The 20,132-nt window shown below is 38.8% G+C and overlaps 1 protein-coding gene across 1 annotated transcript in view; it reads right to left on the bottom strand.

The window, feature by feature from the left end:
• Positions 1-1,018: 1,018 nt before the first annotated feature.
• Positions 1,019-20,132, bottom strand: part of DERA (deoxyribose-phosphate aldolase) — a 113,598-nt gene continuing 94,484 nt past the window's right edge. Inside the window, exons 7-9 of the mRNA XM_060112765.1 lie at positions 6,867-6,979; positions 2,230-2,379; positions 1,019-1,923 (exon numbers count right to left, since the gene is read on the bottom strand). Of these exons, the coding sequence (XP_059968748.1) occupies positions 1,867-1,923; positions 2,230-2,379; positions 6,867-6,979 (320 nt within the window). The 3' untranslated portion in view covers positions 1,019-1,866. The remainder of the gene's footprint in view (positions 1,924-2,229; positions 2,380-6,866; positions 6,980-20,132) is intronic.

Below are 20,132 nucleotides of genomic sequence, written 5' to 3'. Positions count from 1 at the left end.
TCTTATTTTTAATCATTTCACTCACAGTTAGAGAGGTGCTTTGAGGGATGTGCCTAATTGACTACTGAGAGGCAAATTCTAATTTAGATTGCTGCAAAGGTGTTTTCTCTTTAGAGCCATGTACCATTTTCTTGGATGTGTTATCATTATCTTTAGGGTAAAAAAAATTGAACTCTGAGTGAATCTTGATATCACCTGCATCAACCCCTTTATTTTACAGATGAAGAAGCTGAGGTCCAGAGATGTGAATAGACTGGACTAATGTCACAAAGCTAGAAAGAGGAAGAGGCTGGGCTAGAATTCAGCAGATGAGAAGATGAAACCAAAATCAACTCCTCAGTCCAGAGTTTTCCATTTATGAGTAGCTGGAGACTTATTCAGGGAGGAAAAAAAAGATGCTCTCCGTGAAAATCACCATTTAAGAACATTTAAGTCCTATAATGTGGGAGAGGTGCTAGCAAGCCAAAAAGGTGGAGGTGGGCAGTTGAGAGAGACAGTAAAGGAACCGGTAGCCCACAAAGCAGATGACCATTCCCCATAGCTGACCGGGGGCTCCGTCTACGTGTCTTTGGGTGCCGGAGGACAGTTTTACGTACCTGGGGTGACTGCACAGACTCAGGAGCCAGACTGCCTGCCTCAGCTTGATTCTTGACTCTGCTAATTCTGAGCTCTGTGACCTTTGGCAAGTTGCTTAAGCTCTCTGTGCCTCAGTCCCTCATCTGTATAAAAGGATGATAACATCAGTACTGACTGCTGTGAGGATTAAAAACCTTACTGTATTAACCTTACTGTAACAGAGATTAAATAAGGGTGAAATAAATTGATATACATAAGGAGCTTGGCACATACTAAGTGCTGTTAGTGTCTGCTGTTTCTCCCCTATTCACTCTATCAGAGAAAGTTTCAGAATATAGGCATAAGTTGTATTTATTAATAATGTACTGAGATGCTTTATCTGAGATAAATACCCAAGGACTCTACTAGAACGTCATTGATAAAACCTCTTTATATGTTTAATGGGTTAACTTTTCAATATGTGTTATTACAATGGAAAGGTTTTTTAAAAATAAACAACTACAGGAATTTTTTTAATTAAAAAATTCAGAGATATCCATAGTTTCACATAACAATGACAGAAATTTCATTAGCAAAACAATTAGTAAAAGGGCGTATATGCTGCAAAAATTAAAGACGGATTTTCAGGGCAGGAAATTAGTGCCGAGTAAGTGAATCCTGAAGTCAGTGGGAGAACAAGAGCGGTTCAGGGGTGCTGCATTTTCTTTTGCTACAGCATGGTTCTTGGGCAAGTCAACATTTTGCTTCCTTAGAATTTAATGTTGTCAAAGCTATCATTAACAATTTACTCAGGGCTTCCCTGGTGGCGCAGTGGTTGAGAGTCCACCTGCTGATGCAGGGGACACAGGTTCGTGCCCCAGTCCGGGAAGATCCCACATGCCGCGGAGCGGCTGGGCCCGTGAGCCATGGCCGCTGAGCCTGCGCATCTGGAGCCTGTGCTTCGCAATGCGAGAGGCCACAACGGTGAGAGGCCCACATACCGCAAAAAAAAAAAAAAAAAAAAAAATTTACTCAGAGTTCTTAAGAGAAAACCTTCACAAAATTAACAATGGAGATCTTCTAGTAATCAAGACCATTTCAGACATGCCTGAAACGGGGACCATGTGTGTACACACCATGTGTGTACACACCATGTGTGTACCTGGCTTTTCCCTTTCATTCTTTGAGTTAAATTCAATGGAAATTTTAAGGGAAAAAAGTCAGTTACCTATTCCCCCATTTTTTTAATGAAATAATTTTAGCAATCACGCAGAAAAATAGTAAAGGACTTTTCTGGAGTTCGTCACTGATTTAAGACATTGGAAGATCATGATAAGCTGCATATCTTCCAGTCACGTGATGGTATATCTGTGGGGAAAGCAGAGTTTAACTAGTCATTAATTATTGTATTACTATACATATCAATTACTAATTACAGTATTACATAATAATTTTAGTTAACATTTCATTATAAAGCCCCACTGTTATGCACTCAGCAGAATCTCCATCCAACCTATTGAGGTGGAGGTTTGCTTGGAAGAAGGCAGAGGCTGTGTACAATGAGGTCATCAGATGAGTTTTCATCTCCAGTTCTCACAACCCAATAAGTGCCTTTTTATTTCTTTCTCAAAAATACTTGTCAGTTTGTTCCAAGGACAACGGGTTGCTCCTCACCTGCCTCTCGATGTCCGCGAGCAGAGTGCTGGCACCTATTCGAAAGAGTTCTGGCTTCAGCCACTCATCCCCTAGCTCCTCCTTTATAAGAGAGAGCCACGCAAGGGAGTCCTTCGCGCTGCGGATGCCTCCTGCCGGCTTAAAGCCTATCTAAAAGGGGAGGTGGGAAAGAGAGCAATGCTTAGCATTGTTATTGGGTTGCTTTAAAAACTGGTCCTGTGTTGGGCTTCCCTGGTGGTGCAGTGGTTGAGGGTCCGCCTGCCGATGCAGGGGTCACGGGTTCGTGTCCCGGTCCGGGAGGATCCCACATGCCCCGGAGCGGCTGGGCCCGTGAGCCATGGCTGCTGAGCCTGCACGTCCAGAGCCTGTGCTCCGCAACAGGAGAGGCCACAACAGTGAGAGGCCCGCGTACCACAAAAAAAAAAAAAAAAAAACTGGTCCTGTGTTAATACGGGGTCTCCATCCTCTCTTTTCTAAAGCCTATTTTTGCGTGGCCCCCCGCGCCCCGCAAAAGACCTTAGAGCACTGACTCATGCCCATTTACACTATAAAACGACTTTTCCAAGATTAATGGGAAGAATGTCACTGCCTCTGAGACACTAATGAGAGTTAATAACCCTCATTAACATTTCACTTACTGGAAAGTCATAAACCTCAACCATCTAGACCATAGCTGTGAACCTGGGATAAACAAGAGAGGTGTCAATAAACAGGAAAACATATCACAAAAGCCCATTCATTCTCCGTTTCTACCAGGAGGCCAGAAGAAATGTACACCTTTCAGCCCTCCATCCTGAGCTGCAAAAGAGACATATGTGGATTTAAAACAAGAGGAGAGACTCAGTGAGGCCACACTGAACAAACCAGCAGAAACCAGCAAGGAGAGGTGACAGTTACTTTAATCAACTTAACTGCAGGGACTCTCTTTCTAAGTTGTAAGTAGACCAAGTTACATAAAGCAGCCGAACAGTTAAAAAAGCACAGGTGAAAAAGACGGTGTAGGGGACCTTTACACTTCAGTAGTCTCTGAAGGTGACCACAAAACAGCACAATTCGGCCAATATCTGATGTTTACAGATGATGTCCCTGGGTCCATTCGAAAATGATAAACGTGTCCTATATACAGTAAAACCTGCTTCTTTGGATATACTTGTCTCAAGAACTTGACTATCCGGTACAGTAAACACCCAAAGCCCAAGAACTAAAGCTCAGGCCTTCGACCACTCAGAGTCTGGCTGCTCTGACAGGTGGTACCAGCAGGGGGTGATTGCTAACAGAATGCCAGAGAAGCGACACGATAAATGAATGGTCCCATTATCAACTTGTAAAAAATGATTAAACAGAAACCTTGATTAAATAGAGTCGGGAGACCAGAAGCAGGGGGTTCTTACTCCTGGATAACAGAGCCTGACAGGAAGAAGAAAGACTCCTTTTCTGCAAAGGACTCAGCCAGTGAAAAGCCCCGAACTCCTTGCTTAGCATACGCTGTCTTCCTTTTCCTCTTTATAAAGCACGTTTCTTTCCTTGCCCTGCAGGGACTCGCATGTGGCTCGCCATGGTGGCTGATCCAAAATAAGCCTATCTGTGGCGGAGAAATAGCTAGCGGTCTACTTGCTTTAGGTCAGCAAACCCAACCCCGAAACTCCTAGATAACCTGGACTCCACCACCTCCCTCACATCACATCCAGTGACCCACCAAGTCAAATCTCACCGATACCACCCTCTGACCTCGTCTATCTCCACACGTACCTTCCTCTCTACTCTCCCTTCCACTGTTTTAGTTTAGACCCTCGTCAGCCCTCACTGGAACATCGGGAGAAGCCTCCTAACTGGTTTCCCTGCCTCGGTCACACATCACACAGCTAAGCAACAGCCATGCAGAGATTCTAACCATATCTGCCTATCGCTCTGGAGCCCAAGTGACCCTGTAAGAGTGACGGGAGGGACTTCCCTGGTGGTGCAGTGGTTAAGAATATGCCTGCCAATGCAGGGGACATGGGTTCAAGCCCTGGTCCGGGAAGATCCCACATGCTGCGGAGCAACTAAGCCCATGCGCCACAACTACTGAGCCTGCGCTCTAGAGCCCACGAGCCACAACTACTGAAGCCTGCGCGCCTGGAGCCTGTGCTCTGCAACAAGAGAAACCACCGCCATGAGAATCTCATGCACCGCAGCAAAGAGTAGCCCCCGCTAGCCGCAACTAGAGAAAGACTGCATGCAGCAACGAAGACCCAACGCAGCCAAAAATTAAATAAATAATAAAATAAAATGGAATTTCTTCAAAAGAACAATTAAAAAAAAAAGAGTGAGGGGAGGTGTAGGGAGTAGGGGGAGATAGGTAGAGTCAGGTTATTTATTGAGATGAGGCAAAAAAAAAAGAATAAATTTTAGCTCATATTAGCATACATGTTAATCACAGGAGCATTTTCTGTCAATTAGGCCGTGCTGCATATAGATTTTTCTATACAATTCAGTTGTGTCAGCAAATCTATTTGGCAATGTTTCGAAAGACAGTTTCTAACGTAAGTTTATCCTTTTTTTTTTTTTAAGGGAGAGAATATGGAAAACATAAATCTGCAGTGAAATCAGCTATGAAATATCAAGCCTCTGCTTCTCAAGAGTGACACTAATCATGGTCTGGAAGGCGGCCTGTCACATTTTAAAACACCCCTTAAATCAATGATGTGGAAGCTTCACAGTCTAAGGGCTGCCCGGGCAGCTTGTCAACAATCCAAAAAAATGCCCCTGATTTGCAGATACACACACACAGGTCCTATGTGAAACCAAATGTGATCAAGATGAATATGAATTGACTTGTACCTGTTTTTCAATAAAACCAGGATGAACTTTATTTATTAGCTGAGGAAAGGGGGGATACAATTAAAACGAAAGTAATGAAAGACAGCAAAATGTTCCTCCCTCACTACCCTGATCTAGAACACTGAACACTTAAAACTTTTATTGAAATTCTTGTGTAAGGGCTCTTTTAAGAAGGGGCATGTTCACTTTTGTATAGGTTAACATAGCACACAGGTAACGACTCAATGAATGTTTACTGAAAACAAAACAGGACTGGGTCCCCACTGGAGAATTTTAGCCCCAACTATGGAGCTTATGAAACGCAGAGATGCCTGAAGACTGATCCAGGATTGCCGGGGTGAGGACCCAGGCATCTGGAAGTATAAAAAGCTTCACATCTATTGTGATGTTCTTTGGCTGAGAATAAGAACCACTGATCTAGGGAGTGGTGATGGTCTCATGTGGGGGGCCAAAGCTGGAGTTCTCATTTTTACAGCTTTTCTTATATATATATATATATATATATATATATATATATTTTTTTTTTTTTTTTTTTAATTTGGACCATTGCAGAAAGGCTACCAAGTAGAGGTTACTCAAGTTGGGTTAACTTTCATATGTAGGTCACCGTGTAGATATTTATCCTATTTGTACTCTTCTAAGATATGAAGGTATTCTGAAGGAGCAAATGCTGCAAGGAGTTCATTTCCTCTCAAACCCAGGTACCTTCTTAAAAAGGTCTCCGATTCCAAAATAAACTGAAATACAGTCACATATAAAGTCATCACAACCAGCTGGCAAAGGATTAAAGTTCTTTTTGGGGTTTCTATTCAGCAGAAATCAAGAGATTGGTTTTAAAAGATGCCTTTCAGGAAGGGAAAGTCTCATTTAAAAATAAAAATTACCTTTCTCGCCAATGATGTTAAAAAAAAAAAATCCTTTGAGATAATTTGCAGCTAAACAAGCAACTTGAAGTGAAAAGGAAAATCCAAACTCATTTAAAAAAAAAACACCTCATATGCATTTTTCCTTTTAAATTCATGTTTCAAAAAATATGTATTATTTTTTGAAAAGCTGACAAAAGCGAGCATATACCCTCCTCAGCTTAACAGTCTTCCAAAGAGCACCTCCAGCTGCCATAAAACGCAAAAATGGATATTTAATTCAAGAACTATATAACGTCTAGCTACCTTTTCCCTGCTGTTTCACAGCATTTCATTATTTTGTTTAATAAGTTCATCTCCTCGAGAATTTTCTCTTCACCTCATATTATTAAAAGTAATAAGTTTTTCTGGACCGGGGGTTTCCCAACAGAAAAACCAATTTATGTGTGTCCTTCAATAATGACAGGAAAAGATTATTTCCCATTATATTGCATACTTTTCATATCACCACCACAGCTTATCATTCAATAAATGTTACTCTGCAATTCTTTCCATTCCTCAGAAAGTTTAATTTCTGCATTAACCTGTTTTCTCTGGCCAGCGCCTTACCAGAAAGCTTCTGTGTTGCAGCAGAATTAGTTCGTTAAGGAACCCATTTAGGAATCTCTCGTCAGTGATAAAACTGTCTTCGGTTAATAAAAGGACACAAAGTGAGTTTACACCTTGATCACACATCCTAACGCCCACACTCATACTCACTTTCTGTGAATCGCACAGTTTCCCCCCGAATGTATTCTTTTGTAGTGAAAGGTAAATTAAACGTTTATCTTAATACAGGTAACACACTCACACCATCTGCCTATAATGCCTATCAAGACAGTTATCATGGCTGTGACAAGTATTGTAAATAAAATTATCTTTACTCCAAAGAAAGATTTGCTGGCAATAATATACCTTGTTTCCAGTTTTCCAGAAGAAATCCCTAATGGCCCGTAGCATGACTATAGCTACTGGGAAGGTGGCATTTACTGTTTCTTTTCCAGTAGAGGTCTTAATAAAATCTGATCCTAAAACAAAAGGAAGAAAAAACTCCATGTTAATTAAAAAACTTATTTTTTACACTTTTGAGTCGGTGGAAGAAACGAGTTGTGTAAATTCTTTTTCCTGAGGAACACAACTTTATTTTTCATCAATTATTTGAAAAACTAAAACCAAATCTCTCTTTAAAATCATCCTGTCCACACTTTTTTCCCCCTGACCATACGATGGATTAAATTAGGCACCAAATGGATTCTCACTGATCCCTGGATCTCTTGTCTCTATATTTCCATATCAGCAATTAAAACCAAGTTGGTTTATTTAATGCAAAACTGAGAGGAATAGAAACAATTTCATGCCCTGTGCTTAGCATCATATATCATAACATTTTACAACAAAACCGGAGGGCCTACTCATGTTCTTACGTGTGATAGAAAGTTCACAGTACAGCTGTGACAACACAAGGAGAACCACCATTAGCTGATTCCTATTGCATTGTTCGTTAACGAAAGCTCTGTCTTCCAACCAGATTGTGATTTTCATGAAAGACACCATGCATTTTCAACTTGCAAATATCTTAAACACTTCTTGTCTCTCAAATGTATCTTAAACCTATAGATGTAGGTTTCTGCTGAATAGAAACCCAAAACAAAATAGCACAAGGAGACAAAGAGAGGATAATGATAGTTAAGAGTCACTGAGTGCTGTGCACTATGCACTAATCTAGGTGCTTTATAAGTACTGACTCAATCGATCCTCACAATAACTGTGTAAGTACTAATATGATCCCCATTTTTAAAGAGGAAATGAAGGCACAGAAATATAAAGTAACTTGCTTGAGGTCACACAGTAAGGGCAGGGGGTAGGCAGAATTCTAACCAAAGCAATATAGCTTAACCCATGTGCTATAGAGTCTCTAAGAAACTTACTGAGGGTCACACAGTCAGACAGCCAAACACAGACTCCATCCCTCAGGTGGTGAACCATCCTCGCAATGCTCCATGCAGACCACAGATCAGCAGCACAGGCACTACCAGGGAACGTGTTTAAAACGTAGACTCTCGGACTTCCCTGGTGGCACAGTGGTTAAGAATCCACCTGCCAATGCAGGGGACACAGGTTCAATCCCTGGTCCAGGAAGATCCCACGTGCCGCAGAGCAACTAAGCCCGTGCGCCACAACTACTGAGCCCACGTGCCACAACTACTGAAGCCCGCGTGCCTAGAGCCCATGCTCGGCAACAAGAAGGCACTGCTATGAGAAGCCCATGCACTGCATCGACGAGTAGCCCTCGCTCGCTGCAACTAGAGAAAGCCTGCGCACAGCAACGAAGACCCATCGCAGCCAAAAATTAATAAGTAAATTAAATAAATTTTTTTAAGTTTGTTTAAAAAATAAAAAAAAAATAAAATGTAGACTCTCAGGCCCTACACCAGACCAACTGAATCATAATCTTAATAGAAACAAGGTTCTTAGGTGATTCCTGGGCCAGTGCATGGCCCTCGCGCAAGGAATCTGTGGAACTCTATGTAAGGCTAATCTCTGAGATTCTCCCAGGTCTGTCAAAGAAATGGTCAAAAGAAGTGGAGACAAGAAGTGGCCAAAACTTTCCCCTCTGGTTTCAACTGCAAAAGACATGCCCAGGACTACCCTGTGGATAGAAAGGTTCAAATCAACACGCTTTCAGCAAGCACACTGTGTGAAAGGCACAGTGGGAAATATAAACACAAATCATTCAAGCCCTTTCCCTCAAAAGCATACATGCTATGAGCAGGTATAGAGGAAACATAAATCCTGGGTAATCACTTGATGAGCCAGAAGTCAGGAGATCTGGTTTCCAGCTCTGCCAGATACTGTATTTACCTTGCAAATTCCATCGCCTAACCTTTCTCATTTATAAAACATGTCTGGAAATTCTTACTTGCTTCACAGTGTTATATGAAGAATCAAAAGAGACAATCTCTGTGAAAACACTGAAAACTGTCAAGTGTTATACAAACAGAAATGGAGCAAGGACCTAGGTAGGGTTTCAATCTGTGTAAGATCCACAGGAATTCTGACCTATCCAAGCACGTCATTGGAAGCCTTCTTTCCTTTGGGCCTGTAGGCCCATTTGGGGAAATGGAGATGTGCCTGTCATGCCTGCATTCATTCAAGAAGTATTTACTGAGTGCTTACTATGTGCTGGATTCTGTACTACATGCTGGGAACAGATCATGACACAAAACAAAGTTCTTGCCCTTGTGACTAGATTCTCTAGAAGAAAAAGACAATAAGCAAAGAACTATATAACAAAGGCCAGGTGGAGTGAAGTGTGGTGAAGAAAAATAATGCAACATAATGAGAAAGAGAGCGACGGATTTGGGGAGAGGTAGCTGTATTTAAATAGTTATCATAAAGGCATCTCTGATGAGTAAAATTCAGAGACTGATGAAGGGAATCTGTGAAAAGAGCACCACAAGCAGGGAAACAGCAAGTGCGAAGGCCCTGAAGTAGGCATGTGCTAAGTTGATGAATGAGTGAATAAATGGGACTCCACAACCAATGCCTGGTCCCTACAACATCAGAAATAACAAGCAAAGAGAAGAAATGAAAGCCCGCAAATAGATGTAAGAGGTGAGAGGAACATTACTAAACAATTCACACTGAAACCATGATGTGTTTTCCTAATAGGTGACACTGTCTTCTGATTCACTAGAAGGCTTTTGGGTACAACACTGGATCTATCTGAATTCTTCTAAGCATCTCAGAAGAGAAGATCATTAAGACAAAAGACCAAGGCCATATTTAGAGGCCTAAAAAAAAGGTACGGTCACTTAAAAATCACACCATCTAAAGTTAACCAAAAGAGCCAAACTCCCTTGTGGAGGAGACTGTCTTCATAATACACCTAGAAGAAAACACCTACCATGGTAGCAATAGCAGCCCAGGAGCTGTAATGGTGGCCTACACATTGTTTGTGCCCCTTTCTTGACTGTACTGTCTGAAGACAGGTGCTATACCTTTCTTGTGCACTTCTGTATCCCCAGAGCGTGACACACATGAGAAGCTTAATAAATTTCGGATGGGTGGATGGGTGGGTAGCCACAGTTACCAAGAAAAAGCAAATTATAATATTTTCCATGTTTAACTGACTAATGGGGAAAGGAAGACAGTTTGGGGTTTCATTCCAGTCCCAGTAACAAAATTGGGCAGGTGGCTTAGAAGAAAATATCATTTTATTTATTTATTTTAAGTTCAGAACAGATTTAGATCTACAGCAACATTACGAGGACATTACAGAGAGTTCCCACATACCCCACACTCAGTTTCCCCTATTGTTAGCAACTTATATCAGTAAGGTACATTTGTTATAATTAATGAACCAATACTGATGTATTATTATAACCAAAATAATACTTTATTTAGATAAATAATACTTTATTTAGATTTCCTTAGTTTTACTCAGAATCCAATTACATCCAGGGTACTATAATACATTTGTCATGTCCCCATAGGTTTTCCTCCTGGCTGTGACAGCTTCTTAGACTTTCCTTATTTTGATGACCTTGACAATTTTAAGGAGTACTTGTCAGGTATTTCATAAAATTTCTGTCAACTGGTATTGTCTGACATTTTTCTCATGATTACACTGGGGTTACATGTTTTTTGGGGAAGAAAACCACAGAGGTAATGTGCCATTTTCATCACATCACATCAAGGGTACATATTAACAATATCACTTCCCACTGTTGAAGTTGACCTTGAACACTGGTGGAGGTGGTATTTGCTAGGTTTCTCCAGTGAAAAGTCACTTCTTTCCTCCTATTTTCCATGCTGTACTCTTTGGAAAGAAGTCCTTAGTGTGTATCCCACACTAGGAATGGGAGCTGCAAGCCACTTCCTTCAGGGAGGAGCAGTTACATACATTCTTTGGATGTTTTTGCATGGGAGACTTGTCTCTTCTCCATTTATTCATTTATTTATATGAGTATAGACTCAAAGATATTGATTCTTTACTTGGGTTTATAATCCAATATTACTTAATTTATTTTGTTGCTCCAATGGCTCTAGGTTTGGCCATTGGGAGTTCTTTTCAGTTGCTTCCTGTTTTCCTTTGACACACCACCATAATGTGGATTTTTTGTTTTTTTAAGCACTTACTTTCTGGTTACCAGATGCTCCAGGCTCGTCATATATGTTTTCCACCCCAAGAATAAGCCATTTCTCCAAAGAGCCCTGGTTCCTTTTATTGGAAAACAGTGTTAGAAACTAAGATCTTGGTGGTAGGTGTACTCATTGCTATTGTAAGGATCTTGCTTTTAGGCCTTCTCAGCTGACTGAGCAAAGAAAAATGTGTGTGTATATTCTAACCCATTTATATACACATATATATTTACAATTCCATATTTAACTATCTTCGTTTATATTAAACTAAAGACGAGTTATACTGATGCCTCCAACTCTGACCCATTACAAGGATTGTTCTAGCCCTCTCCCCTTGCTTATCTGTAAACTCCCACCCCAACAGTGAGAACCTGGTACCCACCATCCATGATCCATTTATTTAATTGTGCACATCCAGTATGCATGTATCGCGTTCTCTGAATTGTTAACCACACCATTATGGAAAACCACTGCATCAACGACTGTCTAGTGCTAATGTGCAGTTTCATTGGCCTCTAAGCTTTACAGACTAAATTCATTTATAAAGATATGTAGGTCAGCACCTTTTCTCCCACCTCCTTCAGTGAGGCTGTTTTGTACATTTGTAATACAGTTTGATTCTTTGGCCACAGTGTGCATTCCATCCTGGAATCCCCTGACCCCCTAAATGGCTGTGTTCATTTGCATACATTAAGGTTCACTCGTCGTGAATCTTCTAGTGGTTTTGAAAAATGTATAGTGTTATATATCCATCTTTACAGTACCATACAGAATACTTCCACCACTCTAAAAAATCCCCTATGCTTCACATTTTCATTTCCCCCTTACTCCAGCAATCACTGAACTTTTTACTAACTCAAAAGTTTTGCCTTTTCCAGAATGTTATATAATTGGAATCATGCAGCCTTTCAGACTGGCTTCTTTCACTTAGCAACATGCACTTCACATTCACTTCTGTCTTTTCCTGGCTCATTTCTTTTTATTGATAAATAGTATTCCATTGCATAACTGTTCCACCATTTGTTAATCCATTCACCTACTAAAGGCTATCTTGGTTGCTTCAGTTTTTGGCAAATATGAATCAAGTTGCTATAAACATTCATATGCAGGTTTTCGTGTGGGCATAAATTTTCAAATCAGTTGGGTAAATAACTAGGGGGGAAATTGCTCGATTTTACAGTAAGACCATATTTAGCTTTGAAAAAAAGCTACCAAATTATCTTCCAATGTAGCTACACCATTTTGCATTCCCAACAGTAACGAATGAGAGTTCCTGTTGCTCTACATCCTCAGTAGCAATTGGTGGTGTCAATTTTTGAACTTTAGGCAATCTAATGGGTATGCATACAGATCAAGTACAGATTGTATTTTGTTAGATTAGATTATACCTAAGTATGTCAATTATGAATTACTCTTGTAAATGGTAGTTTTCTTAAATTTCAAATTCTGTTTGCCCATTACAGTAAACAGGAAAGAAACAGACTTTTGTATATTAATCTTCTATCACGAAACCTTGGTAAACTCACTTCGTAGATTCAGGAGTTTGTTGTTTTGGAGAGGTTTTCTCCATAGACAGGGAGGTCATCTACAGAGAAAAACAGTTTTATATCTTTCTTTCTGTATTAATATCTTGTGGCTATTATAACAAACTTGGTAGCTTAGAGAAAAAGAAATTTATTCTCTCACCATTCTGGAGGCCAGAAGTCCAAAATCAAGGTGTGAGCATGGCTGCCCTCCCTGTGGAGGCTCTCAGAACATGTTCCTTGTCTCTGCAACTTCTTATGGCTGCCAGCATTCCTCGGCTGCATCACTCTAATCTCTGTCTCCACCTGCACATTGCCTTCCCTTCTGTGTGTGAGCTTAATATTCCTTTGCCTCTCTCTTATAAGTACGTATGTGATGGCATTTTGAGTCTACTTGGATAAGCCGGAATAATAACTTCATTTCAAAAGCCTTAATTTAAACACATCTGCAAAGGCTCTTTTTTTCCCCCTCAAAAAAGGTAATATTCACAGCTTCTGGGGATTAGGATGTAAACCTATCTTTGGGAGCCATTATCAGTCTACCACACTTCCCAATCTTTATACATTGTATTTCCTTTTCTTGTCTTATTGCACCAGCTAGGACTTTCAGTAAAATGTTGAGTAGGAGTGGTGAGAAAGAATATCCTTCCCTGTTCTTAGAGGGGTCTTAGGGGAAAAGCATCCAGTTTCCCAGCATATTAGCTAAAGTCTGTTTGTAGATATGTTTTATCAAGCTGAGGCGGTTCCCTCTATTCCTAGTTTGCTGAGAGATTTTATTATGAATAGGTGTTGGAATCTGTCAAATGCCAAAATTGTACCAATTGATATTGGCATACGTTTTTTTCTTTTTTTAGCTTGATATGGTGGATTACATTACATTGAGCCAGACTTGCATATCTGGAGTAAATCCCAGTTGGCTGTGGTATATTATTCTTTTTATACACTGGGCTCATTTTGCTACTATGTTATTGAGGATTTTCACATCTATGTTCATGAGTGACAATTATCTATAGTTTTTCTTTCTTGTAACGTCTTTATCTAGTTTTAGTACTAGGATAATGATGGTCTCACAGAGTGAGTGTTCTCTCTTCTATTTTCTGGAAGAGACTGTGGAGAACTGGTATTATTCTCTTCCTTAAATGTTTGGTAGAATTCATCAGTTAAACCATCTAGAGCTAGTACTTTCCTTTTTGGAAGGTTTTAATTATTTTTCTTTAATAATTATTAAAGTATTAAATATCATTATATTATTAAATAAATAAGCAAATTTATTATTTTATAACACTATAATTAAAACATTTTATAAAATAAATAAAATTAAAATAACATCATTAATAGGCATAGGCCTATTCAGACTATTTCTCTCTGTGGGAGTTTTGGTTGTTCATATCTTTCAGGAAATTGATCCCTGTAACCTACATTATCAAACTGTGGGCAAAGAGTTGTTCATAGTATTCCTTTATTGTTCTTTTAATGATCATAGGAACAGTTATGAACTCTTGTTTCTGATATTAGTATTCTCTCTTTGATTCTTGGTTATTCTGACTAGAGGTTTATCAATTTGATTGATCTTTTCAAAGAACCAGATTTTAGGGTTTTAAAATTTTCTCTATTGTTTTTGTTTTCCATTTTATTTCATTTCTGCTCTAATTTTTATTTCTGTTGTTCTGCTTGCCTGAGACATAAATTATGGTTCTTTCTCTATGTCCTAAGGTAGAAGCTGAGATTATTGATTTTTGATCATTCTTCTTTTCTAATATATGCATCTGTTATAAATTTCCTTCTAAGCTCTGCTTTTGCACCATTTCACAAATTTTGATGAGTTGTATTTTAATTTTCATTTAATTCAAAAGAAATTTTTTAAATTTTTCTTGAGAATGTCTTGAACTATATATTATTTAGAAGTATGTTGTTTAATTTCCAACTATTTGGGAGATTTTCAGCTGTCTTTCTGTTATTGATTCCTGGTTTAGTTCCACTGCAGTTCAAGAACATACTTTGTATGGTGTCTATTCTTTTAAACATAAAGTGTGTTTTAAGAGCCAGGATGTGTCCTTTCTTGGTGAATGTTCCATGTGAACTCGAAAATATGTATTCTGCTGCTGTTGGACGGAGTTCTCTATAAACATCAATTTGATTATGTTGATTAATAAGGCTACTCAGGTCAACTACATCCTAGCTGATACTTCTGCTTTCTTGAGCTATCAACTACTGAAAGAGGGGTCTTGAAGTCCAACTATAATAGCAGATTTGTCTATTTCTCTTTTCAGTTCTACCAGATTTTGCCTCATATTTTGATGCTCTGTTGTTAGGTGCATACATGTTTAGGATTGTTTAGGATGTCTTCTTGGAGAAATGACACCTTTATTATTATGCAATGTCCTTCTTTGTCCAACCCCTGAAAATGTTCCTTTTTCTGAAGTCTGCTTTGTCTGAAATTAATACCCCTACTTCTGCTTTACTCTGATGTTAGCATGGCATATCTTTCTCCATCCCTTTACTCTGAACCTTCAAAGTCTTTATATTTAAAGTGGCTTTCTTACAGATGACATATAATAGGGTTTTATTTTTTATAATTAATTATACCTTTTTCTATTTGTTGTATTTTTTATTAATTGTTACACCTTTTTCTACCTTCCCTGGTTTTAACTGAGCATTTTGTATGATTCCATTTTATCTCCTCTCAGCATATCAATTATACTTCTTTTGTATATTTTTTTAGTGGCTGCCCTAGAGCTTTCAATATACATTTTTAACTAATCTACCTTCAAATAACACTATATTGCTACACAAGTACTGCAGTTACCTTTCAACCAAGTATTCCTAATTTCTCCCTCCTATCCCCTAAAACACTGCTGTAATTCATCTTCACTTATCCATATGGTATAATCTTTAAACAGTTATCTTTTAGATCAACTGAGAAAGAAACATAATTTCTTTTTGTTCTTTACTTATCCTTTCTCTGACAGCCTTCCTTTTTAATGTAAATCAGAGTTTCTGACCTATATAATTCTCCTCCTTCCAGAAGAACATTTTAACATTTCTTATAGGGCAGATCTGCTGGCAATGATTTCCCTCAGTTTTTAATGTGTCTAAGCCCTTCACTTTTGAAGGGTAATTTCACTGAATATAGATTTTTAGGTTGGTGGGTTTTTTTCCTTCGATACTGTAATTATTTCACTCTACTTGCTTCTTGCAGACACGGTTTCCAATGAGAAGGCCACTGGAATTGTTTCCTTTTCCTTTTCTCTAGCTTTTTTTCTGAAATTTTCTATTTGTCTTTGGTTTTCTTCAGTTTGAACATTATATATCTAGATGTAGTGTTTTTTGTTTGTGTTTGTCTGTTTGTTTTTGATATTTATTCTGCTAAGTGTTTGAGCTTCCTGGATCTGCAGCTTGGTATCTGTCATTAATTTTGGAAAATTCTTGGCTATTATTACTTCAAATATGCTGTCTACTCAATTTTCTCTTTCTTCAAGTATTTCGGTCACGTGTGCCACACCTTTTGAAGTTGTTCCACAGTTTTTGAATGTTCTGGTTTTTTTCATCCATTCTTCTCTTCACATTGCAATTTAAGAGATTTCTTTTGACCTATCTTCATAGTCACTGATTCTTTCCACAGCCCTTTCCAGTCTACTGATAAGGCATTCTTCACTTCTGTTTCAGTGTTTTTGATTTCTAGCATTTCCTTTTGAGTTTTTCTTAGGGTTTCCATTTCTCTGTTTATATTACGTATCATTCCTTCATGTTGTCTACTTTTCCCATTCAAATCATTAACATATTAGTCATAGTTATTTTAAATTTCTCTTTCTGATAATTCTAACATATCTGTCATATTTGACTGGTTCTGTTTGTCTCTACAGATTTTTTCTTGCCTTTTAGCATCTCTTGTAATTTTCTTTTTAATATTTTTTAATTAATTAATTAATTAATTATTTTTGGCCACACTGGGTCTTCGTTGATGCATGCAGGCTTTCTCTAGTTGCGGTAAGCAGGGGCTACTCTTTGTCTCAGTGTGCTGGCTTCTCATTGCGGTGGCTTCTCTTGTTGTGGAGCACGGGCTCTAGGCACGCGGGCTTCAGTGGTTGTGGCACGTGGGCTCAGTAGTTGTGGCTCGTGGGCTCTAGAATGCAGGCTCAGTAGTTGTGGTGCATGGGCTTAGTTGCTCCACAGCATGTGGGACCTTCCCGGACCAGGGCTCGAACCAGTGTCCCCTGCATTGGTAGGCAGATTCTTAACCACTGTGCTGCTGCGGAAGTCCCTCTCTTGTAATTTTCTGTTGAATGCCAGTAGTGACTTTAGCTAATAGGAATTGAGATAGATAGGACTTCAGTGTGAGATTTTATGTTAATCTGGCTAAGAGTTGGGCTGTGTTTAATGTCTGTTGTAGCCACAGGTATTGGAGACCTCAAGTCCTATAACATCCTGGTTTTTGTCTCTCATGTTTACTTCAGGCTTCCTAAGTCTTCCTACTTAGAGACAGGCTATGTCTTTTAGCTATGTCAGCCGTAATCCACTGGATTACTGGAGCCCTATTGCTGTGATGATAGTGTATGGGAGAGAGGAAGTATTTTATAGTCTTATTAAATTTCAGTTTTTAAGTGGGCCTTTGTCCTTGGGCTGTAACCTTCATAAGTATGTCTTGGCTTTTCTCCCCTACTTTGGTGAGGTAGGAAGACTAGAGTGAAATGCCCTCCCAGTAGGATAAGGTTCTAATAAAGTCTTCTGCCCTGGAAAGTGGACCTTTGACAGGGAGAATGCTCTGGGCATATTTCATAATGATTATCTTCCCCTTCCCCTGCCACAGCCAAGAGAGGATCTTTCTTGGCTCTTCACTGTGAGAACCTGGGGTTCCTGGAGGGAAAAGCCACAAAAGTGTGGGGGCCACATGCAGCCTCCAGCACTTTGTCAAAATTACCGTGTAAGTGTTCCTACCAGTTTATGGCTCTAGCGGGTAAGCAGATCTCAGCTGTGACTCTCAGGGTCTTCCTGTCTCTACAGATTTCAAGGTGGCATTTTGCCCTGGGACTTAAACTCCTTAATGGGTCTGAGAAAAGTCACTGATTTTCAGTATACTTGGCTTTTCCTTGCTTCAAGGACAGTTATGAGAGTTTCCAAGCTCTTCACATGTCAAAGCTGACACCAGAAGTCCTTAAATTTTAATGCAAGACTTTATTGCCTAGAAATCACATATGGATAAAGATACAAATTATATACAGCATTTACAGTGTTTTGGACAGATGCCAAGTAAGTATTATAGTCAACAAGAAATGGGAAGGTTCAGATTCACTTAGCAAAAACAAGGGAAGGTTTCATAGAATGGGGAATTTGGGAGAGACCTTGAAGGAGAGATAAAATGTGAAGATGAGAGGGCAGATGGAAGAAAACCACCATTAGAAGAAACGCCAAAAGCATAGAAAGTGCAAGACACATCCCAACAATAATAAATGGATGCATCTAAGGAATCTCTGTGAGGGACAGGGAGCAGAGAGACAGGGAGTGGTGATATTTGGGGCGCGTGTGTCAATGCGTGTTTTAAAAACTGACTAAAAATCTGTTGATCACCTGAGATCAGTGTTTAAGATACTAAATTGGGTGTCTGTGCTGGAGAGGTTGAGGAAGGACAATTGAGAATCAGAGACCACATAAGAGATTCAAAAAGCAGGGAGGTAGGCACCCCTGGCTATCTCTTTAAATCCAGGAATAAGGCCGAGCTTCAATTACACAAAATACTTTAGAAAGTACACTCGTATTTTACAACTGTCAAAAGAACAATGGATTTTCCAGTGGGACTAGGTAGGCACACACTTTGTTTTACTTACTTTAATATTGCTTCCCTTGCCCCCTCTGCTAAAACAAAATTACCTTAGAGAAATAAATGCTAGATTTCGAATTACTAACACCACAGAGCACCACAGATTCTCCTCAGAGCTCATGTAAATCCAACATTAACCAAGCTCACCTCTGCTCAGCTTGTGGAAAAAAACCTTATGAGAATATGAGAAAATATCTCACAATTAAAATAGCTGTCCGTATAAATGTTCTTTCATCAGTGCCCATAATTTCAATGAAATAACTAAACTAGGAGATGAAAGGCCTGAAAAGTCAAAAGTAACACATTAAATAGACTAGTATTCAAATGTGATTGGTTGAAATTAAAATTAATAACAAATTTATAGTATGATATTATATTGTATTTTTTTATTTTCCTAATTTGAAATCTCTAGCACAAGACTTTTTTCGTGGTCTAAAGCAACTCAAAGCTTTTCTAAGGCCTATAATTGCAAGTCTCCATGGTACAGTTTCATTAAAAACTTTCATTAAGCAACAGCTGCCCTTGTATACGGTCTTCTAATCAATTCGGTCAAACAGAATGACTTCTAATCAGCTGTTGATAAAAATAGAAGATGAAATTCTAATTCTAATAGATTAACCACAAACTCAAGACAGTCTTCAAAATCCATCTAGCTCTATTCTCCAGTGGATTTAATGACTATTCAGCAACTCATTACTAAATAGAACAAGATGAACATTTTCCAGTTCATTAAAGAAATGTACTATGTATTTTTGCATTGTCCTCATGATTCGTTACAGGGAGTCTTAATTACAAGATAATGGATAATGGTTATTAAATGCAGACTGCAGTAATGAAGCTCTATTCATTTGCGAACCTCAGAGACTGCAAAGAGAAGAAAATAAAATTACTAGCTTCAAAAGATTAACGGATCAAATTATTATTCAATTTTGAAAATCTCATTCAGACTTCATAGAAACAAGAAGAGATTAAAAACTAGTATTAAGACCAAAGTAGTACATTTTAAAAAATAATATCTTAAGGCTATTACTGCATAATAAGCTTCAGATGTGATTATTAGAAAAACATACAGCTAACAATGGGAAAACATACATTTTTATTTCCTGAACAAATCTTACTTATGAATAGGAAGTTACTGGTAGGATCTTAAAGGGCGTCTTGGTGAACATGGAAGATATATGCTACTAGGCTACAAAAGAACAGCACAAAGGAAGGTATTATGAACATTTTATTCCTCACTAATGAAAAATAGGATTTAAAATCAACTGTCGCTTGAGAAAGCTTGTCATTAAGTGGAATTCATGCCAACCCTATAATAAGAGTTTCTGGGCACATTACTCATTAGCACCATGTTTTCTATTGCTCTGTAAGAAACCACTGATTCAAGTTAGCAAGTGAGTTTTGTATGGTAATTCTGACACTAATTTATACTTTCAATCTGAAATGGGACACTTAAAAAAAACAAACAAATGTACTGTACAAAAATATGAAGCACCCAATTAAAACCATATTCTTAGATATTGTATTCTTTCACTCATCATAGGCTTGAAAATAACTTGGGGTGAGATATAAAGATCCAGACTATGGCTGAAGAACTGGCCAGAGTAAGGATGGAAGCAGAAGGCCCCTGTGGAGATATCAACATGGTGCTCCTGCTCAGTCTGGAAGTACACTACAAAGCCATCCTTATGTGATCCA

Source organism: Mesoplodon densirostris, chromosome 11 (genome assembly GCF_025265405.1).
Source record: "Mesoplodon densirostris isolate mMesDen1 chromosome 11, mMesDen1 primary haplotype, whole genome shotgun sequence".
In the NCBI taxonomy this organism is placed as follows: Eukaryota; Metazoa; Chordata; class Mammalia; order Artiodactyla; family Ziphiidae; genus Mesoplodon; species Mesoplodon densirostris.
The sequence above is the reverse complement of the archived record's forward strand: the minus strand, read 5'-3'. Positions and strand labels throughout refer to the sequence as shown.